This window comes from Dendrobates tinctorius, unplaced genomic scaffold (assembly GCF_039654945.1).
Source record: "Dendrobates tinctorius isolate UK_male_01 unplaced genomic scaffold, ASM3965494v1 ptg000231l, whole genome shotgun sequence".
Classification (NCBI taxonomy): domain Eukaryota; kingdom Metazoa; phylum Chordata; class Amphibia; order Anura; family Dendrobatidae; genus Dendrobates; species Dendrobates tinctorius.
This window is the reverse complement of record NW_027361898.1, coordinates 684166-711351: the sequence shown is the minus strand read 5'-3', so window position 1 is coordinate 711351 and position 27186 is coordinate 684166. Positions and strand designations below refer to the sequence as shown.

General features: G+C 47.6%; 1 protein-coding gene across 2 annotated transcripts in view; it reads right to left on the bottom strand.

The window, feature by feature from the left end:
• Nucleotides 1-17158, bottom strand: part of ASS1 (argininosuccinate synthase 1) — a 72275-nt gene extending 55117 nt beyond the window's left edge. The window contains exons 1-7 of one of the 2 annotated variants that reach the window (XM_073555925.1): nt 17046-17158; nt 11769-11831; nt 11202-11314; nt 10216-10284; nt 8550-8738; nt 2872-2928; nt 2710-2784 (exon numbers count right to left, since the gene is read on the bottom strand). In XM_073555925.1, the coding sequence (XP_073412026.1) occupies nt 2710-2784; nt 2872-2928; nt 8550-8738; nt 10216-10284; nt 11202-11309 (498 nt within the window). In that variant the 5' untranslated portion in view covers nt 11310-11314; nt 11769-11831; nt 17046-17158. Of the gene's footprint in view, nt 1-2709; nt 2785-2871; nt 2929-8549; nt 8739-10215; nt 10285-11201; nt 11315-11768; nt 11832-11916; nt 12084-17045 lie in introns of those variants that run through there. The other variant, XM_073555926.1, reaches the window with a different exon arrangement.
• Between the last annotated feature and the right edge of the window lie 10028 nt (nt 17159-27186).

Sequence of the window (27186 nt, the reverse complement as noted above, 5' to 3'; positions counted from 1 at the left end):
TAACTACTATAATACTGTCTCCTATGTACAAGAATATAACTACTATAATACTGTCCCTATGTACAAAAATATAACTACTATAATACTGCCCCCTATGTACAAGAATATAACTACTATAATACTGTTCCTATGTACAAGAATACAACTACTATAATACTGCTCCTATATACAAGAATATAACTACTATAATACTGCTCCCTATGTACAAGAATATAACTACTATAATACTGCCACTATGTACAAGAATATAACTACTATAATACTGTCCCTATGTACAAGAATATAACTACTATAATACTGCCCCCTATGTACAAGAATATAACTACTATAATACTGCTCCTATGTACAAGAATATAACTACTATAATACTGCTCCCTATGTACAAGAATATAACTACTATAATACTGCTCCCTATGTACAAGAATATAACTACTATAATACTGCCTCCTATGTACAAGAATATAACTACTATAATACTGCTCCTATGTACAAGAATATAGCTACTATAATACTGCTCCCTATGAACAAGAATATAACTACTATAATACTTCTATGTACAAGAATATAACTACTATAATACTGACCGCTATGTACAAGAATATAACTACTATAATACTGCTCCTGTGTACAAGAATATAACTACTATAATACTGCCCCCTATGTACAAGAATATAACTACTATAATACTGCTCCCTATGTACAAGAATATAACTACTATAATACCGCTCCTATGTACAAGAATATAACTACTATAATACTGTCCCTATGTACAAGAATATAACTACTATAATACTGCCCCCTATGTACAAGAATATAACTACTATAATACTGTCTCCTATGTACAAGAATATAACTACTATAATACTGTCTCCTATGTACAAGAATATAACTACTATAATACTGCCCCCTATGTACAAGAATATAACTACTATAATACTTCTCCTATGTACAAGAATATAACTACTATAATACTGCTCCTGTGTACAAGAATATACAGTAACTACTATAATACTGCTCCCTTTGTACAAGAATATAACTACTATAATACTGACCGCTATGTACAAGAATATAACTACTATAATACTGCTCCCTATGTACAAGAATATAACTACTATAATACTGCTCCCTATGTACAAGAATATAACTACTATAATACTGCTCCCTATGTACAAGAATATAACTACTATAATACTGCTCCCTATGTACAAGAATATAACTACTATAATACTTCTCCTATGTACAAGAATATAGCTACTATAATACTGCTCCTATGTACAAGAATATAACTACTATAATACTTCTCCTATGTACAAGAATATAGCTACTATAATACTGCTCCTATGTACAAGAATATAACTACTATAATACTTCTCCTATGTACAAGAATATAACTACTATAATACTGCTCCTATGTACAAGAATATAACTACTATAATACTGCCCCCTATGTACAAGAATATAACTACTATAATACTGACCCCTATGTACAAGAATATAACTACTATAATACTGTCCCTATGTACAAGAATATAACTACTATAATACTGCTCCCTATGTACAAGAATATAACTACTATAATACTGCTCCCTATGTACAAGAATATAACTATAATACTGCCCTCTATGTACAAGAATATAACTACTATACTACTGCTCCCTATGTACAAGAATATAACTACTATAATACTGATCCCTATATATAAAATATAACTACTATAATACTGCTCCAATGTACAAGAATATAACCACTATAATACTGCCCACTATGTACAAGAATATAGCTACTATAATACTGCCCCTGTGTACAAGAATATAACTACTATAATACTGCCTCTACGTACAAGAATATAACTACTATAATAATGTCCCCTATGTACAAGAATATAACTACTATAATACTGCCCCCTATGTACAAGAATATAACTACTATAATACTGTCCCTATGTACAAGAATATAACTACTATAATACTGCTCCTATGTACAAGAATATAACTACTATAATACTGCCCCCTATGTACAAGAATATAACTACTATAATACTGTCCCTATGTACAAGAATATAACTACTATAATACTGTCCCTATGTACAAGAATATAACTACTATAATACTGCCCGTATGTACAAGAATATAACTACTATAATACTGTCCCTATGTACAAGAATATAACTACTATAATACTGCCCCCTATGTACAAGAATATAACTACTATAATACTGTCCCTATGTACAAGAATATAACTACTATAATACTGCTCCTATGTACAAGAATATAACTACTATAATACTGCCCCCTATGTACAAGAATATAACTACTATAATACTGTCCCTATGTACAAGAATATAACTACTATAATACTGCTCCTATGTACAAGAATATAACTACTATAATACTTCTCCTATGTACAAGAATATAACTACTATAATACTGCTCCTATGTACAAGAATATAACTACTATAATACTGTCCCCTATGTACAAGAATATAACTACTATAATACTGCCCCCTATGTACAAGAATATAACTACTATAATACCGTCCCTATCTACAAGAATATAACTAGTATAATACTGCCCCTATGTACAAGAATATAACTATTATAATACTGCTCCTATGTACAAGAATATTACTATAATACTGCTCCCTATGTACAATTATATAACTACTATAATACTACCCCACTATATGTATATAGATGAGAATTTCTGTACCTTGGCATAGTCCATTAAATCAGTACGTCCTCTGAAACGGTTGTAAAATTCTGGCATCCTCCATGGAGCAATGATCTACAACGAAAGGGGGAAAAAAAGTAAAAAAAAAAATTATAAGGATTTTCGCTCTCCTATATATCATATTGGATGTTGATCATTTACCTTCACCTCCGGATACAGAGAATAACAGGTCAGTTCAAAGCGGATCTGGTCATTCCCCTGCAAGAAAAAGTCGGAGGTGAAAGTAGAACACGGTGCCCTGTACTGATAATACTCTGCTCTCTGTGGTGTTAATAATAATAATAATAATTTTAGTTCTATAGAGCCAACATATTCCTCAGCACTTTACATTTTAGAGGGGACTTGTACAGACAAAAGACATTACAACATAGCAATGGTGTTACATAGGCCTGCACGTGACATCTAATGTATTATCTGTACTCAGAGAGTTATCACGGAGTTATCTGTGGTATTACATAGGACTGCACGAGACATCTACTACATTATCTGTACTCAGAGTTATCACTGTGTTATCTATGGTGTTACATAGGACTGCAGGTAACATCTACTGCATTATTTCTTATCCCCTTGAGATTCCAGGATTGTCTGGAGAGTGGTCTTTGTCTCCCTCTAGTGGTCGTATTGTGATATAACCTCAGACATTGCACACAAGACTGTTGGTTAAAGAATTACATCTACAGGTGCTTCTCACAAAATTACAATATCATCCAAAAGTTAATTTATTTCAATTCTTCAATACAGAAAGTGAAACTCATATTATATAGAGTTATTACACACAGAGTGATCTATTTCACATGTTTATTTCTGTTAATATTGAGGATTATGGCTTACAGCCAATGAAAACCCAAAAGTCATTATCTCAGTAAATTATTTTAGTTTCAATAAATTTTTATTTAGAAACTTACTAAACCAAGTCGAAGTTATGAACTCCCATGCAAGAGAGTGTAAACTAACAATTTAACATACATTAAATAAACTTCAAATAATATAAGACATGACATAGAGGAACAATTATTTTAAAATCCGAAATGCTGGCCTACTGAAATGTATGTTCAGTAAATGCACTCAATACTTGGTCGGGGCTCCTTTGGCATCAATTACTGCATCAATGCGGCGTGGCATGCAGGCGATCAGCCTGTGGCACTGCTGAGGTGTTATGGAAGCCCAGGTTGCTTTGATAGCAGCCTTCAGCTCATCTGCATTGTTGGCTCTGGTGTCTCATCTTCCTCTTGACAATACCCCGTAGATTCTCTATGGGGTTAAGGTCAGGCGAGTTTGCTGGCCAATCAAGCACAGTGATACTGTGATACTGTTTGTAAACCAGGTATTGGTACTTTTGTCAGTGTGGACAGGTGCCAAGTCCTGCTGGAGACTGACATTTCCATTTCCAAAAAGCTTGTCGGCAGAGGGAAGCATGAAGTGCTCTAAAATTTCCAGGTAGACGGCTGCGCTGACTTTGGTCTTGATAAAACACAGTGGACCTACACCAGCAGATGACATGGCTCCCCAAACCATCACTGATTGTGGAAACTTCACACTAGACCTCAAGCAGCTTGGATTGTGGCCTCTCCACTCTTCCTCCAGTCTCTGGGACCTTGATTTCCAAATGAAATGCAAAACTCACTTTCATCTGAAAACAACACCTTGGACCACTGAGCAACAGTCCAGGTCTTTTTCTCCTTGGCCCAGGTAAGGCGCTTCTGGCGTTGTCTATTGGTCATGAGTGGCTTGACACAAGGAATGTGACACTTGTAGCCCATGTCCTGGATACGTCTGTGTATGGTGGCTCTTGAAGCAATGACTCCAGCAGCAGTCCACTCCTTGTGAATCTCCCCCAGATTTGTGAATGGCCTTTTCTTAACAATCCTTTCAAGGCTGCGGTTATCCTGGATGCTTGTGCACCTTTTTCTACCACACTTTTTCCTTCCACTCCACTTTCCATTAATATGCTTGGATACAGCACTCGGTGAACAGGCAGCTTCTTTAGCAATGACCTTTTGTGACTTACCCTCATTGTGGAGTGTGTCAGTGACTGCCTTCTGGACATCTGTCAAGTCAGCAGTCTTCTCCATGATTGTGGAGCTACTGAAACAGACTAAGGGACCTTTTTAAACACTTAGGAAGACTTTTCATGTGTTTTTTGTTATTTATTCTAATTTACTGAGATAATGACTTTTGGGTTTTCATTGGCTGTAAGCCATAATCATCAACATTAACAGAAATAAACCGTTGAAATAGATCACTCTGTGTGTAATAACTCCATATAATATATGAGTTTCACTTTTTGTATTGAAGAACTGAAATAAAATAACTTTTTGATGATATTCTAACTTTGTGAGAAGCACCTGTATATGCAGGAGGGATCTGACAATAGGGAGGTCAGCAGCGATTGGATATTTTATGAGATTCCGTGTCTACGGCTCCACAGGCAGAGTACAGGTTACCCTTTTCTCCCAGGATGACAGAGAGAATCAATATCCCTATAATAAGAAGCTATTGAGGAATTGCTATTCATGCAGTTTCTTTCTGTATGGTTCTCAGTTATGTAATGCGTAAGGATGGGCGGACCCGTGGATGTTCGGGTTCATCCAAACTTTATACAAAAGTTTTGTTCGGACACCACAACGGTACCTGAATTTGATCCTGAACGTGGACCACATTTAAATGAATGAGGGCCCAAACATCCGGCGGTTCCCATGCCGTCATATGTGTGACAGCATGGGAAACACCAGCGCTGATCGGTGGTAACCTTACTGAAGTCACGGCCACTGGGTATCGCAGATCCCAGAGTACAGTGTGTGAGCGAGCGGCTGTGACCAGTGGTGAAAAAGTTACCGCTGGTCAGGCGTCAGCTGATGGCTACTACTACTAATAGCAGTGAGAGCAGGCGATACTGATGATCATATTCACCAGCCGGCACCTGTGCATAGTGGTAGCTTTACTGCTATCCACAGGCGCCCTGGAGATAAAGAAGATGGAAGTGGAATCGGGAATACTTTGTGGGATCATTTTACTAATAAATGGGTGTGTGAGGAGTGTGGGAGTCTTTATTCAAATACATTTTTTTTTCTCTGTGTACGTGCGTGTATGTTTTATTTTTTACTACTGGGTTAGTAATGGGGATGTCTGACTGACGCCTCCGTTACTAACCTCAAAAACAATTACCCCGATTGCCACCGCATCAGGGCAATCGGGAAGAGCTGAGGCAAAGTGCCAGAATTGGCTGATATTTATAGGTTGTGAATGGTCCAATAACCATGGGCATTCGCAGCCTGTTGATATAAGCCAACAGTTGTCTGCTTTCCCTTAGCTGGTTATTAAAAAATAGGGGGTCCCCACACTTTTTTTCATTCATTACTAATAAATAAGTGAAAAATACTAATAAATAAATGGAAAAAACAACCCCAAGGGAAAGCAGACAGCTGTGAGCTGGTGTTATTATTCTGCGAAGATGCCAATATCCATAGATCTTCCCAGCCTATTAATAACATCTCACAACTGTCTGCTTAGCGTTTATTGCTTATTAAAAAGGGGGCCTTCCCCAAAAACAAATGACGTGGGGTCCCACCTATTTCTAATAATCACCAAAAGGATAAGCAGACAGCTGTGTGTTGCTATTAATAGGCTGGAAAGGAGTTATGAGTATTGGCCCCCTTCCAGACTAGTAACACCAACCCTCAGCCACCTCAGAAATGGCGCAACCATTATATGCCCAAATTTTGGCGCTTAGCCTCGTCTCTCCCCCTTGTCCTGGTGCGCTGGCAAGTGGGGTAATGGTTTTGTGGTTGTTGTCAGCTGTGTAATGTTCGCTGACATCAAGCCTAGGGGTTAGTAAGGAAAGACACCCCTATTACAGAGTCCAACCCCGTAGTCAAAAGCACTAAACACACAGAAAAGTCATTTAATTGTAAAAAGCACTCCCCTAAAATTACCCACTTTTACTCATTTATTACCTTTAAAAAATAAAATAATCCCAAGGGGGCAACGTAAATCCATCCTCATACTGTGAGCGTTGATGTCAGTAAGGTTACCGCTGTTCATCAGATGAGAACTACAATAATCTTACTGACGTCATCACTCATCACAGCAGCCAGATTAACACGCTACTTACTGTCAGTGCGTCCAGGCTGCTGTGCTGAGCGGTCACATTAATGATGTAACCGCTCAGCACTGCATCCGGATGTAGCAAAGTCGGGGATAGTCGTGGGACGTGGAATGGATTTATGGAAAACTCCTTTGGATTATTTTATTTTTTAAAGGTAATAACTGCATAAAAGAGGGTCGGGGAGTGCCTTATACAATTAAAGGACCTTTATTCTCTCTCTCTCTTTCCTTTAAATTTCTTCCTTCGCCGGATCCGTAAAAAAAAAAAAACGGTCCGGTGGCACACGTTGATGTCCGTACGCAGGCGGATCCGTTTTCCGCCATTTTGGCGGATTACAAGTGACAGAAAAAACTGACGTGTGAAACAGGCCTAATGGATGCGCCTTTTCTGGGTAGCTGCAGGCTGCTATTTTAGGTTGGGGAAGGACAAATATCCATGGCCCGCAGCTGTCTGCATTACCTTGGCTGGTTATTAAAAAATAGGGGGGGACTCCACGCGTTGTTGTTTATTAATTATTTATTTAAAATATATATATTTTTTAAACGGCTTGGAGGATCAGAGTATTTTTGATAACCAACCAATATAAACCAAACATCTGAGGGCTTCAGTTTAGTTTAGTTGTCTGCTTTACCTGCGCTTGTTACAAAAGCAAATAGAGGGGACACCATTTTTTTTTTTTTTTACATATTGTGCCGGCCAATCACAACCATGCCAATACTCCATTATACACTGCTGTGATGGAGTCAGAAGTGCCTATGCAGGAAAAGCTTGTTGATTGGCTGTGCTGCAGGGCTTCAACAAGTTTTGTTCGGGCTGCCGAACCTGAACAGTAACACGGACCTCTAGGAGAAGTTTTTGTTTGGGGTCTGTGCACGGACCCTGAACTTTACTGTTTAGGTTCGTCCATCACTGGTAATGAGGTGCAGTAGAATAGTTTTGGCCTTGGTGCTTTAGGAACTGTCCACACAGTGGTGCTGAAAGTGCGAAAGTGCTATATATATATACTGTATATATATATATATATATATATATATATATATATATATATATATATATATATATATATATATATATATATACACAGTATATAAATATATACACATCGGGTGCTATGTAAGTCTATATATAAATCAGTACTTGTTCATGAGAGAAGCCAATGCTCTGCAGCCAGAAGTTATCTAACATGTAGGAACCACCACTCCCAGCATGTCCTGACAGCAGCAGTTACTAATACAGAATTCTAATCTGCCAGACTAAAAGTGAAATGTTAATAAGCTTCGCTATCTGGTGGCCATTCTTAGGCATTACATTACATGGCTTGAGTTTTTATGCTCGGTCCATGGGTATTAAATTTTTAGGGGTGTCAGGAGGCCACTTCTCTGGGGTGTCAGGGAGCGGGATCACTGCTCTAGGATGTTGGGGGGGGGGGGGGGGGGGGGGAGTCATGGCTCCGTGGTGACAGAGGGGAGTCACTGCCCCGTGTTGATGGGGGGGTGGGGAGTCACTGCTCCATGGTGTCAGGGTGACGTCACTGCTCCGTGGTGGTGGGGGTCACCGCTCTGTGGTGTCGGGGGGGGGGGGGGGGAGTCACTGCTCCATGGTGTCGGGGGGGGGAGTCACTGCTCCGGGGTGTCGGGGGGGGGGGGGGCAGGGGGAGTCACTGCTACGGGGTGTCAGGAAGTGATCTGAATGGAATATTAGCAGTAATATTTACCTTCCCAGTGGCCCCATGGGAGACGTACTTTGCCCCCTCTCTTTTGGCGATCTCCACCTGTTTCTTGGCGATACAAGGACGGGCCAGCGAGGTGCCCAGCAAATACCGGTCCTCATAGATGGCGTTGGCTTGGACTGCCGGCCAGATGAAATCCTCCACAAATTCCTTCCGTATGTCCTCAATAAAGACCTGCAGGGGGAGAAAAAGCAGAGCTGAGATACAAGGGGGTACATACTGCAGGAGCTGAGATACAAGGGGGGTACATACCACAGGAGCTGGGATACAAGGGGGTACATACCACAGGAGCTGGGATACAAGGGGGTACATACCACAGGAGCTGAGATACAAGGGGGTACATACCACAGGAGCTGGGATACAAGGGGGTACATACCACAGGAGCTGAGATACAAGGGGGTACATACCACAGGAGCTGAGATACAAGGGGGTACATACCACAGGAGCTGAGATACAAGTGGGTACATACCACAGGAGCTGGGATACAAGGGGGTACATACCACAGGAGCTGAGATACAAGTGGGTACATACCACAGGAGCTGGGATACAAGGGGGTACATACCACAGGAGCTGAGATACAAGTGGGTACATACCACAGGAGCTGGGATACAAGGGGGTACATACCACAGGAGCTGAGATACAAGGGGGTACATACCACAGGAGCTGAGATACAAGAGGGTACATACCACAGGAGCTGAGATACAAGAGGGTACATACCACAGGTGCTGAGATACAAGGGGGTACATAGAACTAAATAATGTCATCAGATTGGAAAGGGGGGCTTATTTAAAAAGAAATGCAATAAGCAAGTTTTACAAAATTTGGCAGCCATGGATTGAGTCACCGGGTCTCCCCTCGGGCGCACTGGTACGGGATGCGATGTTGGACCAGTTGCTGTTGTGCTTGTGATGAGGGGATGCTTGGGGGGGTGAAAATAAAGTCTAGTGCCCTTTGTGGCGAAGTAGATTTTGAGTGGCGCGGTGGGAGGGGGCTGGGGTGGATTGGACCTGATATCCGTGGGGGGCGGGGGGGGGGGGCGAAATATGATGCGGAGTGGCGCGGCTGGCGGGGATGGTTTTCCCGCTGAAATGAGGCACTGATGTATAATTTTGATTTTTGTTTATTTGTGGAGCCATGTTTATAGGCTCAATTTTATGCAAATATCTGTGTTTTGAGATTTCTTCTTTTTATTTATTCTTACACAGGAAGAGTTTTACCCTTTAAATAATATCTGCTCTCAATGTAATTTTTACTAGCTATATAAGATGTCATATTCTTTCTGTATTGATTCCTGAATGTTTAATAAAAAAGATCTGATTCAAAAAAACAAGGGGGTACATAGTGCTGGAGCTGAGATACAAGTTACCGGTAAAGATGAGCAGCACTCCGGTCCATGTCAGTGATACCTGGCAGCTAGACGTGAGGCCCAGGAATCTCTGACCTCCCGGTGTCCCCGGCGTGGCATTTGTTGGGGCTGGCACAATGTGATGCACTGATGACGTTGCACCAGCCTCAGCTAATAAAAAGCTGCGTCAGAAAGTTAAGTGATTTGGGGGCCTCTCATCTCGGTGCCTCTGACCTGGATGTTGGACCGGAGCCGCTGATCTCTAGTTAGCGGCCTCCTATGTCACGTTAGTGGTTGTGGCCTCACCTTCTTCGCCCCCAGGCTCAGTGCTTTCTTCCTCGCCTCCTCGAAGTCTTCGTTCTGCCCAATGTTTGCCTGTGGTGGAGACGTATCATTAGTAACGAGTCAGGTGACCTCTGGCAGCGACGCTGATTAACATGGAGTCATCGTAATCCTAAGCTAGAACTGACTGAGACCCCCTCTGTCCTATGGGGCACCACGGGGTCCTGTCCCTATATTGGCCAACCAGAGGTCAGGATGGGGGGATTGTGTCTGCAGCTTCTCCTGCAGAGAGGACACTGGGCCCTGTGACGTACGTCTGCTGGTGCCCTGGTGTCGGCTCCCTGCTGGCATCTGTACAGACTCGCTGTCGGACAGCGTCCAAGATTAACCTGAAGGAAATGAGTCTGCTGCTCCCACCCCGGACAAATGACTCCGCTTCCTCAATGTGGAGCCCGGACCTCACAGCTACTACTCCTCCAAAATCCACGCTGCACAGCTGCCCCTCCCCACACATGTAACCGGAATCTGACAACCCCAGACCCTATACTGCGACACTCATTAGTTGTCACTTCCCCTCTCCCACTCCTCAGTAACTGATCTCTGTCTTTCGTAGTGAAGGATTTTTGAGATCTACGAGGCATCAAGGTGTGAGGAGGGTGACCCCAAGACATGGACCCCAATATTCTCCCATGCTCAGACTTCAGTGCCTGCAACTCCTCTCTGTTATCTGCTATTTAAAGTGACAACGCAGAAAATGTGAGACTGGTCCCAAAGGTGAATGTTTATCTCCAGATCTGCAGCGACAGCAGAATCCCAGTGACAGCTGGCAGGCGACACTTGTACACACGGATATAACAGGGGAGGTCGGAGGTCATCCGCCAGCCAGCACCAGTCCTTCAGAGCCCAGAACACAGCTTTCCCAGGCTCCTGAATGACAAACTTGCCACAGATCATGACGATGTCCCCCAGCGCCCCCCCCCCCCCACTTCAGGGCAAATCCATCAGCTCACCAGGTAAGCGATGACTTCATAGCCCTGCTCCTTCAGCCACACCAGGATACAGGAAGTGTCGAGCCCCCCGCTGTACGCCAGGACCACCGTGCCTTTACTCTGCGACATCTTGCCTGTGGGAGACACGGAGGAAAACTCAGCAATATGGCGCCATTATCCATCCCACTTCTAAGCAAGTGTGAACAGGCACAAGCGGCTGTGACTGCGGCACATAAGCATCGTGCGCCACGACGTGAGCAGACAGTGACCGGAGAACTGTCAACTGCGCCACGGCCGTACAGACGACAGAGCACCCACCGGCCATGTGCCCTCCATGTATGGGACACTGACCCCGGGTAAAATGGCAGGTGGGGTTCAGTGCTAATAATATATGATGTGTATGAGGGGAGCAGGAGGGTGAGCGGAGTCTCTACTGTACAGGTGCCTGGGTGCGCGCGGTGGCTGCACTCTCTGGTATATACTGCGGTCACGTCAGCTCCTGTGCACAGTGGCGCCTCCTGTCAGGAGCTGCCGGTCAGGTGTCCATGTACCTCATCTTCCCCATCCATCTTCTCTGCTATCACTTACCCAGATCTTAGCACCTGCAGATGATCTGCTTTCTCACTGATCAGCTGTGCGATCACCGGCCTCCTGAAAAAAAGAAGGAAACACGTCCGTCACCATGGTGGTCCGAGACCAGTCAGGACCAGCAGTAACCATCTGCCACCGACCTCACCTCTTCTATAAGTTTCCCCTGTATATCTGAGTCTGGGAAAGATGGGTGACTGCAGCGGGATAATCGCCAGGTATTAGAAGGACTAACCCCTACACTGCCCTAGACCACCAGGGATACTGCGGTAATCGCCAGCTATTATAATGGTCTGTGCCGGGTGGAGCTTCCAGATACAATACCTGAGTTGAAAACTAATTACATTCCCTGATCAGTAGACCAAAGGGGCCACAGCATTCACCAGACATTATGTAACCCAGCATAGCGCCATATGTACGAGTGTGGCCGCATCTGGTACTGCAGCTACTTGCTATTCTGTAGTTATGCTTATATGCATAGACCATCAGGAATCCTGACATTAACCCAACACTGCCAAAGACCATAAGGGATACTCACATTAATCCCTATACTGCTTTATATCCTGATATTAACCCTTACACTGCCCTAGACTACCAGGGATACACACATTAAACCCCTCCCTACACTGCCCTATATCACAGTTAATCCTTACATTAATCTTTTAAAAGCCATAGACCACCAACAATCCTCACATACAGTATAACCCTACATTACCTTAGACCACAAATAATACTCATATTAACCCCCACATGGTCCTAGACCACCAGGGCTGTAGACGATAACGCTCCATGTGGATGCTATGCGGTCCTGCACGTCTCACCACAATACATCTCAGTTTGCACTTTATGGTTTTGCTTCACGAGGTTCTTATTCGGCTTAGATGGATCAGCGCCCCGGACCCAAAACCACTTTGATCACCACCTATGAAAGCTCGGCAGGCACAATGCCCAGAGGTAGATGTGTGATGTCAGGTGGTGCAGCCCCGGGGGCAGCCATGTGTGCTCTATGGCGCATGTCAGCTCACATTATGGGCAGGAGGGTGGGACGTGTCCATGTGAGGGGCTGGAGCGGAATAAGCGATAACCATAACACAGCAACTCATCTAGAAATAACACCAGCGGGACCGGGCCCGCGGAGCCCCTGACCCTGCTGACCGGCACCCCAAACCGCCACACCAAATATAAACCTCATAAACAAGTGGCCCAGAAGAGACTAAAACGCAGATGAAACTTTCACAGCTTCTTAGAGAAGAATGATTCAAAGACAAATACGGCAAGTGGGGGGAGAACAGAGACAACATGCGGCATACAGGACGCCTGCCCCACGGGGCTGACAAATGGCACAGACTTCTACAGCCCCATCTAGAGGTCACAGAAGGAACTACAGGCAGCATTGTAAACCACTGGTATAATTACATCTATAATATAGAGGCTCTTAAGACATAGATATTCAAGTGATAATGTTATACAAGGCAATTACTAGCTCTGCAACTAGCTAAACAAAATCAATGGAGAATAACACAAATGAAGACGGGGTAGAGTTCAGTGAACCTGTAGGGGGAGTTTCCTGTATACAGAGATACATGATAAGATTCTGTCTGCAGCCACCACTAGGGGGAGCTCCCTGCATACAGAGATACATGATAAGATTCTGTCTGCAGCCACCACTAGGAGGAGCTCCCTGTATACAGAGATATATGATAAGATTCTGTCTGCAGCCACCACTAGGGGGAGCTCCCTGTATACAGAGATATATGATAAGATCCTGACTGCAATCACCACTGGGAGGAGCTCCCTGTATACAGAGATATATGATAAGATCCTGTCTGCAGCCACCACTAGGGGGAGCTCCCTGTATACAGAGATATATGATAAGATCCTGTCTGTAGCCACCACTAGGGAATCTTATCATGTATCTCTGTATACAGGGAGCTTCCTCTAGTGGTGGCAGAAGACAGAATCTTATCATGTATCTCTGCATACAGGGAGCTCTCCCTAGTGGTGGCTGCAGACAGAATCTTATCATGTATCTCTGTATAAAGGGAGCTCCCCCTAGTGGTGGCTGCAGACAGAATCTTATCGTGCATCTCTGTATACAGTGAGATCCCACTAGTGGTGGCTGCAGACAGGATCTTATCATGTATCTCTGAATACAGGGAGCTCCCCCTAGTGGTGGCTGCAGACATAATCTTATCACGTATCTCTGTATACAGATAGCTCCTCCTACTGGTGGCTGCAGACAGGATCTTATCATGTATCTCTGTATACAGGGAGCTCCCTCTAGTGGTGACTGCAAACAGAATCTTATCATGTATCTCTGTATACAGGGAGCTCCCCCTAGTGATGGCTGCAGACAGAATCTTGTCATGTATCTCTGTACACAGGGAGCTCCCTCTAGTGGTGACTGCAGACAGAATCTTATCATGTATCTCTGTATACAGGGAGCTCCCCCTAGTGATGGCTGCAGACAGAATCTTGTCATGTATCTCTGTACACAGGGAGCTCCCTCTAGTGGTGACTGCAGACAGAATCTTATCATGTATCTCTGTATACAGGGAGCTTCCCCTAGTGGTCGCTGCGGACAGAATCTTATCATGTATCTCTGTATACAGGGAGCTCCCCCTAGTGTAGGCTGCAGACAGGATCTCATTATTTATCTCTGTATACAGGGAGCTCACCCTGTCTTATCATGTATCTCTGTATCCCTTGTGAGGAGCCACAGAAGACAATCGCTAATCTAGCAATTCCCGGATTCACTACAATTCCTTCTATTAGTTCTCTTCCATTATATAGGATCCTGATAACAGCTTTAAAGTTTCGCGGGGACAAGTAATGTCGCGTATGATGAGATGAGTAGCTTCATAGCAGCTGAAAACCTACAGGTTGGCTAAAGTCTGAGGTGGCAGCTGGGGGCGGAGACATCTGGCGTTGTGCAATGCTACATGAGAGCAGCTGAGATAGATACAGGAGGGCGCAGAGATAGATACAGGAGGGCCCAGAGATAGATACAGGAGGGCCCAGAGATAGATACAGGAGGGCGCAGAGATAGATACAGGAGGGCGCAGAGATAGATACAGGAGGGCGCAGAGATAGATACAGGAGGGCGCAGAGATAGATACAGGAGGGCCCAGAGATAGATACAGGAGGGCCCAGAGATAGATACAGGAGGGCCCAGAGATAGATACAGGAGGGCGCAGAGATAGATACAGGAGGGCGCAGAGATAGATACAGGAGGGCGCAGAGATAGATACAGGAGGGCCCAGAGATAGATACAGGAGGGCCCAGAGATAGATACAGGAGGGCCCAGAGATAGATACAGGAGGGCGCAGAGATAGATACAGGAGGGCGCAGAGATAGATACAGGAGGGCCCAGAGATAGATACAGGAGGGCGCAGAGATAGATACAGGAGGGCCCAGAGATAGATACAGGAGGGCCCAGAGATAGATACAGGAGGGCGCAGAGATAGATACAGGAGGGCGCAGAGATAGATACAGGAGGGCCCAGAGATAGATACAGGAGGGCCCAGAGATAGATACAGGAGGGCGCAGAGATAGATACAGGAGGGCGCAGAGATAGATACAGGAGGGCGCAGAGATAGATACAGGAGGGCCCAGAGATAGATACAGGAGGGCCCAGAGATAGATACAGGAGGGCCCAGAGATAGATACAGGAGGGCCCAGAGATAGATACAGGAGGGCCCAGAGATAGATACAGGAGGGCCCAGAGATAGATACAGGAGGGCCCAGAGATAGATACAGGAGGGCGCAGAGATAGATACAGGAGGGCGCAGAGATAGATACAGGAGGGCGCAGAGATAGATACAGGAGGGCGCAGAGATAGATACAGGAGGGCGCAGAGATAGATACAGGAGGGCGCAGAGATAGATACAGGAGGGCCCAGAGATAGATACAGGAGGGCGCAGAGATAGATACAGGAGGGCGCAGAGATAGATACAGGAGGGCGCAGAGATAGATACAGGAGAGCGCAGAGATAGATACAGGAGGGCGCAGAGATAGATACAGGAGAGCGCAGAGATAGATACAGGAGAGCGCAGAGATAGATACAGGAGGGCGCAGAGATACAGGAGGGCACAGAGATAGCGATAGATACAGGAGGGCGCAGAGATAGATACAGGAGGGCGCAGAGATACAGGAGGGCACAGAGATAGCGATAGATACAGGAGGGCACAGAGATAGATACAGGAGGGCGCAGAGATACAGGAGGGCACAGAGATAGATACAGAAGGGCATAGAGATAGATACAGGAGGGCAAAGAGAGAGATACAGGAGGGCACAGAGATAGATACAGGAGGGCACAGAGATACAGGAGAGCACAGAGATAGATACAGGAGGGCAAAGAGAGAGATACAGGAAGGCCCAGAGATAGATACAGGAGAGCACAGAAATAAGATATAAGAGAGCGCAGAGATACATATGGGAGGGCACAGAGATAGATACAGGAGGGCCCAGAGTTAGATACAGGAGGGCACAGAGATACAGGAGAGTACTGAAATAAGATACAGGATAGCACAGAGATAGATACAGGAGGGCGCAGAGATACAGGAGGGCACAGAGATAGATACAGAAGGGCGCAGAGATACAGGAGAGCACAGAGATAGATACAGGAGGGCACAGAGAGAGATACAGGAGGGCACAGAGAGAGATACAGGAGGGCCCAGAGATAGATACAGAAGGGCACAGAGATACAGGAGAGCACAGAAATAAGATATAGGAGAGCGCAGAGATACATATGGGAGGGCACAGAGATAGATACAGGAGGGCCCAGAGTTAGATACAGAAGGGCGCAGAGATACAGGAGAGTACTGAAATAAGATACAGGATAGCACAGAGATAGATACAGGAGAGCAAAGAGATAGATGCAGGAGGCCAAAGAGATACAGGAGGGCACAGAGATACAGGAGGGCCCAGAGATAGATACAGGAGGGCCCAGAGATAGGTACAGAAGGGCACAGAGATAGATACAGAAGGGCCCAGAGATACAGAAGGGTGCAGAGATAGATACAGGAGGGCACAGAGATACAGAAGGGCACAGAGATAGATACAGAAGGGCACAGAGATACAGAAGGGCGCAGAGATAGATACAGAAGGGCCCAGAGATACAGAAGGGTGCAGAGATAGATACAGGAGGGCACAGAGATACAGGAGGGCACAGAGATACAGGAGAGCACAGAAATAAGATATAGGAGAGCGCAGAGATAGATACAGGAGGGCGCAGAAATAGATACAGGAGGGCACAGAGAGGGGCAGAATACTCACAGTTCGACTGCTGTTGCTGGATCCTGTGCTGCTGCCTCCTGTAGTTCCTTATAGCAGGGAAGGCAGGGGAGGGCAGGGGGTGTGTTTGTGACGTCATGTGCCCAGTACCTGCCCCAGTGAGAAGGGGGGTCACCTGGGAAAGTCTCAGGCTGCAGGGACAGCACTGGGAAGAGTCACTGTCATATTAACCACGTCCTGCCTGGAAGCATTCATCAGCCAACTGCCCATAACAATGTGTTATCCAAAAATCCCCCCATTACAGTGCATCATCCACAGATCCCCCATAACAGCGTGTCATCCGCAGATCCCCCATAACAGTGTGTCATCTACAGATCCCCCATAACAGCGTGTCATCCGCAGATCCCCCATAACAGTGAGTCATCCGCAGATCCCCCATAACAGTAAGTCATCCGCAGATCCCCCATAACAGTGAGTCATCCAGAGATCCCCCATAACAGTGTGTCATCCGCAGATCCCCCATAACAATGAGTCATCCAGAGATCCCCCATAACAGAGTCACATACAGATCCCCAACAACAATGTGTCATCTACAGATCCCTCATAACAGCGTATCTTCTACAGATCCCCATAACAGGGCGTCTTGAACAGATCGCCAATAACAGTGCAACATACGCAGATCCGCATACAGTGGATCACATACAGATCCCCCATAAGAGTGCATTACCTATAGTTCCTCCATAACAGTGCGTTAAGAACAAATCCCCCATAACAGCAAGTCATCTTCAGATCTCCCAATAGCAGCACGTATTACGCAAATCCCCCTGCAACAGTGCATCATACACAGATCCCCCATAAAGATCCGTCTTCCGCAGATCCCCCATAACAGTGTGTCGTGTAGTGTGTTGGTTGGCGGTCCCTGGCCTAAAAAGGGTCCCTAGTCTTCTACAATTAAAGTTCAATCATTTTTGACAGTTTTTTCAAATACTTTGTGTTTCATTTCGTCACTATTTTTTAGACCACTGCTTGCTGGCAGTGAATGGAATTATGCTTGTTCTCATTTTAACCTCATACTTCTCTCAGCTGAGGGTTTGTCACAGTTGTATCTGGTCCAGACAATTCTCTGTGAGCTCCAGAGATCGGCAGTACAAAGCGCTCCCCAGACTGTGTTACATGTATCAGTCTACAGATCAGGGGATTTTCTGGATTAGCTGCAGTTTAGGGGTCACTGACTCTTCTTCACTTGTTCTATCTCCCAGTTGATGACGTGACCTCTGACCCCACAGTGAAACACCAATCATGTGATGTGAGATTTAGAAAGAAGCGGCTGAAAACGTGACTGCAGATCAAACAGTGCCCGGCTGCATGCCACCAGGTTGTGCAACACACCAGCAATTAGGAAATAAGCCAGCGACCCTGGGAACCAGTGTCCGCAGTAAATAGGAACCCAAGATTCATCCCCAGGCCCTGTGGACAACAACTTCCACCACTGAGCTCCCAGTAGCTGTCCTGCAGGTTTCTAGAGACAACAAAAAAGGGGCATCATCCCCCTACTGGTGTGTCTGCCCATATTGCCTCCATGTAATTACTCCCTGTTATCAGCCATTACTGGGGAGAGGAGACTGTAGGACAGGTGACTACAATCTATTACTCCCTGTTATCAGCCATTACTGGGGAGAGGAGACTGTAGGACAGGTGCCCACAATCTATTACTTCCTGTTATCAGCCATTACTGGGGAGAGGAGACTGTAGGACAGGTGACTACAATCTATTACTCCCTGTTATCAGCCATTACTAGGGATAGGTGACTGTAGGACAGGTGACTACAATCTATTACTCCCTGTTATCAGCCATTACTGGGGAGAGGAGACTGTAGGACAGGTGCCCACAATCAGTCACACCCTGCTGAGAGCAGCACCTGTCTTGTGAGCTCCAGGACTTCCAGGAGGAGGCCCAGAGTCTGCCTCTCTTCTCCCCAGGGAGAGGCAGGCTTCCTGGGAGCCAGGCATGGCTTCCCAGGCTTCTGTTCCCCTGTCTGTGCTGCGGGGGACAGAGAGCAACAGCAACCGGCCCAGGAGGGCGTGAGGAGATCTGGTCGGATGAGAAAGACCGTACCCACCTACTCCAACCCCGAGACGGCTCATCGTCCGCCCAGAGAGGGAGACAGGGGCACCCCAGGCCCCAGGAAGAAGAGCCCAGCAACATCATGGGGCGAGATGACCTCCAGCGAGTCCACGAGCTCCTTCTCCTCCCGAGTGGTCGCCATGTTACGAGAGTACGAGGACGCCGGCAAAGCACTGACCGGGCTGAAGGAGCAGCTGCGGGAGGCACGGATCCTGAACACCCGTGCCTCTAACAAGGAAAGACCCGCGACCTCCCAGAGGTTTAAAGCCCTCAGAGATGAGGTGGTCCGGTTAGTGCTCCTCCGGGAGGGGATTGAGAAAAGCGCAGGTCCCTTCCTGGAGAGGTTTAAGAACCAGCGGCGGTTCTCTGAAATGAAGGGGTTAAATACCTCGGGAGAACTGCCAGCCGGCGTCCTAAGCGAGGAGGAGGACGACGACGAAGTCGTGGCTGGAGTGTCTCGTGCTGGAACAAGCCGGGAGAAAGAGTCGCAGAGCCAGCAAGGAAGCGGCCTCCCGACACGGCAGAGGACTCCGACAACCCATGCTGGAGTGTCAGCGGAGGAAGAGGAGGAGTGCGGTCTGTTGAGGGAGATCAGAGAGCTGGAGTCTCCTGTGGACCTGACCAGATTCTCCTTCGGGGAGGACGAGCCAGCGGAGGAGACCAAAAAGAGGAGGAAGACAAAGAAGATGACACAGGAGGTGGTGAGTTACAAATATGTACCAATGTCTGATGTTACACCTACCACCTCCTGTGTAAACCCCACCATGCCTAAAAGCACGGGCTCTGCAGTGGGTCTGGGGCATAGGCAAGGTGGGGAGAGGAGGAGAACGTCCGGCAATGCTGCCGTCTGTGCGGGGAACAGTGCAGGGGTGAGGCTGTGGAGGTACTCATGGCGCCGGACATAGGGGACCCCGTGGAGTTTCCCTCCCTGCCTGCTGCGGCTAAGCCGGTTATCACCGGGGCCGAGGAGAGCGGGGGGGATGTCCACGCCGTTGCGAAAGGGGGACGGTGTGGGCAGACTCCATCCCTGCTCACTGCAGCTGCGCCGGCCGACGCTGGGGCTGTGGGGGGCAGGGCCGAGGAGCATGGTGCGGCAAAAGGGGGGCGCACTGTTGTGACAGGGGCGCAGTGCGCCTCAACAGAGGAGAGGAGGCGCGCAGCTGAGACAGAGCCACAGGAAAAAAAAAAAAATACACAGCAAAAGCAGGGAACATCATCAGCAAGGAACACTGTGCGCTCTGCCGTGACGGGGGGACAGCATGCCCCTAAACGTGATACCAGCACCCCGAAGTCTGTGGCTACAGGGCAGGCAGCCCAGGACAATAAGGGGCACAGTGCTCCAAAAGAACTGCACAATGTCAGCACTGAGCTAATGAAAACGGGTGTGGTGCTGCACCGCTCCCCCGACCCAGCAGGTGTGAGTGCAGAGACTGCAGACACAAGGGAGGAGGGAATGGAGGTGACTGTGGAAGGTGCAGAGAACAGTGGTAATGGGGTGAATGATGGGAGTAGTAGTGGAGTGAATAATGGGAGTTGTGGTGCTGCAAACGTTGGGAGTATTGGTAGAGTAAATGATGGGAGTACTGCTGGAGTGAATGGTGGGAATAGTGGTGGAGTGAATGATGGGAGATGTGGTGCCGCAAATGATGGGAGTACTGCTGGGGTGAATGGTGGGAATAGTGGTGGAGTGAATGATGGGAGTTGTGGTGCCGCAAATGATGGGAGTATTGGTGGAGTGAATGAGGAGAGCAGCACTGGTGTTGGTGGAGGGGAAGTAGGTAGTGGTCCCACTGCCCCCCCAGTGGTGGCGAGGGCTTCAGCCCCTAGCTATTCGGGGGCTGTCACTGCTGGGGGTAGTAGTGCGCCCTTGTCTGGTGGCCCCGAGGACGGTGACTTGCAGCAGCGCTTCCTGGACGCCCTGAAGAAAGGGGAGAGTTCCATCAATGTAGAGGGGAGGGAGGTTGATCTGTCTTTCTGGATAGAGAGACACGGTCTTTCCGCCTTCCGAGATAGACGGGCAGAGACTGTCTGGTCTCTGCCGACACCGGGGCAGAGGAGTAACTGTAGGAACGTGGCCCGTCTCCAGTGGGTAAGCAAGGATGCCTGTCCTGATCGGTCAAAGGTTGCTGAGCTCCTGCTGGGGATGGGCTTCGCGGCATACGACATCTTTGCCTTGATCCATCCCTATGGGACCTCCTACTTCGATGTCAGCTTCGTGAGACCGGAGGGCCTTGAGCTTTTTTGGTCTCGCCATGAGCTGGCTCGGGGTCGCCCCGAATGGCAAGGTTTCGTCCCTGTCGCAATATCCCGCCAGAACTCGGTCAGGAAGGTGACCGTTTTGACCAGTAACGAGTCGCTTTCCTGCATGGACATCTCCACCTGGATTGGTCGATATGGCGACATCATCGGCATTCCTGAGAAGACCCGCGACGACCATGGTATCTGGTCAGGGGCCTGGACCTTCATGGTGAAATTGAAGGTTTCAGGAAACACTGTTACCCATATACCTTCCTCTACATTTTTGGGGAGGGACAGGATCCTGATTTTCTACCAGGGTCAGCCTAAGGTCTGTCACAGGTGCGGCAGCCCCACACACTTCAGTGCGCAGTGTACCACCCAGAAATGCGCACTGTGTGGGGACCTTGGCCATCTCGCTGCTACCTGTGGCAGGATTAGGTGTAACTTGTGTGGTGACCTCGGTCATCCATTCAGTCGCTGTCCGCGTTCCTTTGCCAATGCAGTCCTGAAAGCGGCGAGTGCGGGACAGGCGAAAGCCGGGACTAATCTTGCCGGTGAAGGGACCAGTAGGGGCGGAGGAGGCAGGGAACCGGTGAGGAGCAAGCTGCCGCCATCCAACATCAGGCGGCAGGAGCAACGCCATGTGAACAGGGGGCAGGGAGTAATGACCCTAAACCCTGACCCGGGTACTTCACTTGCAGCTGAGGATCCTAAAGACAGCGAATTGAGTGAGGAAGTCAGGAGACTTGAAAGGGAGGAGCAGGCGGACGCCATGTCCTCCCAGGAACCCTCATCCGGTGACAGTCTGGATGAGGGAGAGGGGGAATGGTCACAACAAAGGAAAAAGGGTAACCGGAAAACAACCAAGGGTAGGAGTGGGTCCGGGTCTCGAGCCTCCGCTCTGGAGTGCGACCCCTCTGATTCTCTAGCCCTGATCCAGGTGCCATTGGAAGGTCCAGCCGCCCCCCCTCTGGTGGATCTCTCCAACCGGTTCGGGGCCCTCCAGGACTCCCCTGCAGAGGGGGAGGATGGGAGCCCAGAGCCGGAGGTTGCGGACGAGGATGTTGGGGCTCAGGGGGTCGCTGAGTCTTCTTCTCAGGGAGCAATTAAAGGGCCCTCTGGGGGGGGGACTACCTCGGGACCACCAGACAAGGGCCAGAGTGTATGTAAGGAGAGAATGGATGAGTCTGTGTGTCTTAAGCGCACTAAAAGCTCATCATTGTCTGAGGAAGAGGGTGAAGCTGTTGGGGGTGGGAAGAAAAAGGCTATCTAATCCAATCAATCATGATGGCGGCACCCACACCGTTGACGCTGGAAACCATTAATGTTGCCAGCATAAAGTCAGAAGCGGCAAGGTACACGGCCTTTCATTTTCTCGGCCAACTTGATGCCGACATTTTGTTTTTGCAGGAGACCAGGCTGACTGACCTATCAACCATGCATAAAGCAAGGAGGGAGTGGAGGCATGGGCCCTCCTACTGGTCTCTTGCGGCCGAGCCGTATAGCAGGGTGGCGGTCCTTTTTAAGACCGCAGCGGTTGAATGCAGACGATTAATTGAATTAGAAATGGGGAGATGCTTGATCCTAGATGTCTCCATGGGGGGACAGGAGCTTCGGCTCATTAACATCTACGGTCCCCAATCCAAGTGGGACCGCAAATGTCTCTTCTTGAAGATCAAACCTTTCTTATTTTCAAGTCGGCAGGTGGTCTTTGGAGGGGATTTCAACAACGTCACGAGACCCTGTGATAGAGGAGGTTCTGGGGACCGGCTGACTTATGATTGCGTCGCGCTAAACAGGATAGTAAGTGAGGCACGCCTAGTGGATGTCCACATCCGGCACAACACAGGCAGCACGGGATTCACCTTTTTTAGAGGTAGTCAGTGCAGGTCTAGGATAGATAGGTTTTATTTGAAGGAGGAAGCCGTCTCCTCGCCGTTGTCGGTTGTGGAGGTGGAGTTCTCCGACCACTGTTTGATTATGTTTTCTCTGAACGTTACAGAGACTCCTAGGATGGGAAGAGGTTATTGGAAGCTGAATTCATCACTCCTTGAGGAAGAAGCTGTAAGACGGTCTTTTGAGGATTTTCTTCAGAGCCAGGTACCGCTGCTGGGCCTAAGTAACACTAAGTCAGAGTGGTGGGAGATGTTCAAACATCGGGTGGCGAAATTCTTCCGGCAACTCTCGAACCTCAGAAGCCTGAACAGGGATCGCCTGTATCAGAGCCTGAGGAGGAGACTCGAGCATCTTGTCTCGACTGGAGGTAGCCGCGAGGAGATCTCCGGTGTGAAGTCCTTGCTGAAGAGGTGTCAGTACGATAGGCACGCATCTTTGGTTTTTGAGAGGGACTACGGGAAGTACTACTCGCCCGACCCTTACAGAAGCTGCAAGATGTCAGTGAATAGTAAGATAGTGACGGGGCTGATGGACAGTACGGGATCCTTGAAGAGGTCCAGATCAGGGATCTTGGAGGTCGTCAGTTCATACTACTCACACCTCTTGGGAAGGAGGGAACTGGATCGTGACAGGATGTCGGCTTTCCTGGCTGAAGCTGTTCCGGAGCCAGGGGCTGACCTCTCGCTGGACGTTTTGGCAGAAGCGATCAAAGAAGAGGAAGTGAGACTGGCGATCGATGGGCTCAGGCCCAAAAAATCACCAGGTCCGGATGGCTTAACATCCGAGTTCTTTAGGACCTTTAGGGACTCCTTGGTTCCCCTCTTGACTCAGGTGTTTAATGAGTGTCTCTCCTCGGGCACCCTGCCGAGATCATTAAGGAGGTCAGCTTTGATCATTTTGTCAAAGGGTAAGGATCCGTCACGCATTGAGAATTGGCGTCCCATAGCACTTCTCAATGTGGACAGGAAGGTTTTGGCTAAGATACTTTTCAACAGGCTGGTGAAGTTTGCGCCGCGGCTGCTTTCAGAGGCTCAGAACTGTTGCGTTCCTGGCCGTAGCACTTTCAGTGCTGTTCTGGGTGTCCGAGAGGCCGTGGAGCAAGGCAGGGCGGGCCTTTGGAAGGGGTTCCTGCTGACCCTGGATCAGGCAAAGGCTTTTGACCGGGTTGACCACGAGTACCTCTGGTCCACTCTTTTGAGGTACGGTCTGCCTGGGGGGTTTGTGGACTGGCTTAAGACCTTATACGCTGGGGCTGAGACTTTCCCTCTGGTAAATGGGTGGATTGGACAACCTTTCGGGGTAGGATCTGGTGTCCGTCAGGGCTGCCCTCTTAGCCCATTGCTGTACGCGTTTGCGATCGATCCCTTCCTCAGAAGGATCGAGTGTGGACCGTTGGCGGGGGTGGGGATGGGCGGGGTGGCGCCAGAGGCTATCCTGAGGGTAGTGGCCTACGCGGACGATGTCACCGTTTTTGTTTCTTCGCGAGAGGAGGCGATGGTGGTGATGTCAGAAGTGGAGAGCTACTCGGAGGCTTCCGGGTCCAAGGTCAACCAGGGCAAGTGTGAGAGTCTCTGGCTGGGAGGCGGGGATCCCGGGTTTGATCTTCCGGACACCCTCCCCGAACCCCAAGAACACGCCAAAGTCCTAGGCATCGAATTTGGTCAGGGTGATTACCCCACGAAAAACTGGGAAGGCAGAATCAAAGGTGTCGCTCAAAAAGTGGACCAATGGAAGGGTTGGTCTTTGACCCTGAGGGAAAGGGTTGGCCTGTGCAAAGCTTTCCTGCTCCCCTTACTAATCTACCTGGGCAGCGTCTGTGTCTTGCCAGAGCCTCTCTGGACTCGGGTCTACAGTCTGTTCTTTCAGATGTTATGGGGGAATAGACTGAACCTATTCAAGCGGGAGGTCACTTACCGCACGAGGAGACTAGGGGGGTTGAATATGGTGAACCCCGTGGTGTTCCTAGTGAACACCTTTTTGAAGGTCAACGTGGCAAACCTCTGGAAAGAGAGGGCTCCTCCGTGGGTATTCTCCTGCAAGGGATGGTTTCAGCCTTTCTTCCAGGAATGGGAGACAGGGGGAAGATTGAAGGATCTTCGCACACCGCATGGGCATCTCCCGGCTTATGTTACCCCGGTTCTGAAGATGATGCGCCGGTGGGGTCTGGGAATGTGGGAGGTGAGGTCCCTCCCGAGGAAACTCCTCGACATGCGGGTCTTGCTTTCGCATTTTCAGAGTCCATTGGTCCTCAAGGACTGCCCAAGTCGGGATCTAGAGGTTGGGTTGAGTTTGTTAAATTCTAATAGGATCCCCAAGAAGTACTGGGACTTGACTTGGCGCTGCTTCCAAGGTAAGTTGTATGTGAGGGACAATCTGAAGTACAGGAGCTCCGAGGACAGGAATTGCCCCCGTGAGGCTTGTGCTAACATGCTGGAAAGCATGGAGCACTTCCTGCTTCATTGTCCCTTTAATACAGAGGTGTACAACAGGGTGGGAGCTTCCATTGGTTGGCCGCGGCTGGCTACTCTGTCCTATGCCGAGTGGGCCTATGGAGCGTTCGGAGACCTCGGGAGAAGGGACAGAGTCACTTTATTTATAGTCAGCGCAGTGGTCAGGTACTTCACGTGGAACGCACGAGTTTTAGTTTCGACGCAGAGTAAAATCCTCCGTGTAGACGAAGTTTATAGCAGCATCCTAGGTGCCCTGGTGAAGGTCCGTTCTCTGGAGTATGAAAGACTGGGTGCCCGGAGGGCGGCCCATCTCTGGAGGGGTTTCTCCTTCGGGGTGCCTTAGTCCGTTAGTACTCCTATATCCTGGTGGTGGGCTGATGCCTTTTCACTCTAGAGTTTTGTTTTGAATTTCAGTATCCTGAAAAGAAGGTTTGCAAGCATCGAACTTGAGCCTTAAGTGGTGAGTACGTAGGTTATGTTCTGTAACGTTGGTTTATGTATATAGTGTAATGTATGTATTGTATATATTGCGTATAATAGAGGGTCTTAGTTAGGTTGGGTGGGGGGATTGGAGGGATGTGGGGTTTTCAACAGCGGTGATAAGAGACTGATCTGGCCTAGTCCAGGCCCCGCCTGGGGAAAAACTTTGGGGCCTGATCCTAGCTCGGAGAAATCCTGAACTTTGTGGCCAGAGGTGGATCAGGGGTGGTGGGATAGTTAGAGTAAATGTGTGTTTTATATATAGTGTTAAAAAAAAAAAAAAAAAAAGGAAAAAAAGAAAAAAAAATATATATACATGTGTTAATTTTGTATACTATGTTTGTAATTTTTGTCGTAAGTGTGAATGTGGCGGTGTAAGGGGGAGGCTGTGAGGTAAGGCAGTGGGACCAGAGGGTATTTGGTGTGTTCTGGTGTCATGTACAATATTCGGACTGGTGCCATATGGTTATGTTGTATATAGTGTATAATATTGTATATAGGACGGTGTAAATGTACTTCAGTGTTGTATATAATAGTGTGAATGGAGCTGGGTCGGGGGTTTTACATGATTTTATTTATTTTTTATTTATTATTTTAAGGGGGTGCTGGTGTAATTATGGTAATCTTGTCCCTTTTTTTTTCTTGTTTCTTTAATTTAACTTTCTTTTCCCGGTTTGTAGGTCGAGAATTTCCCTTATTGTTTTCCTTTCTGGTTTATTTCTTTGTGTTTGTGTCTGATTTTGTCATATTGTTTCTGATTGGAGTTTTTGTTCTATGTTTGTTCTGTTGTGTTTTATTTTGTAACGTCGTGAAGGATTTTATAATAATAAAAAAGACCTACAATCTATTACTCCCTGCTATCTGCCATTACTGGGGGAGGAGACTGTAGGACAGGTGACTACAATCTATTACTCCCTGCTATCAGCCATTACTGGGGAGAGGAGACTGTAGGCAGGTGAGTACTATCTATTACTCCCTGCTATCAGCCATTACTG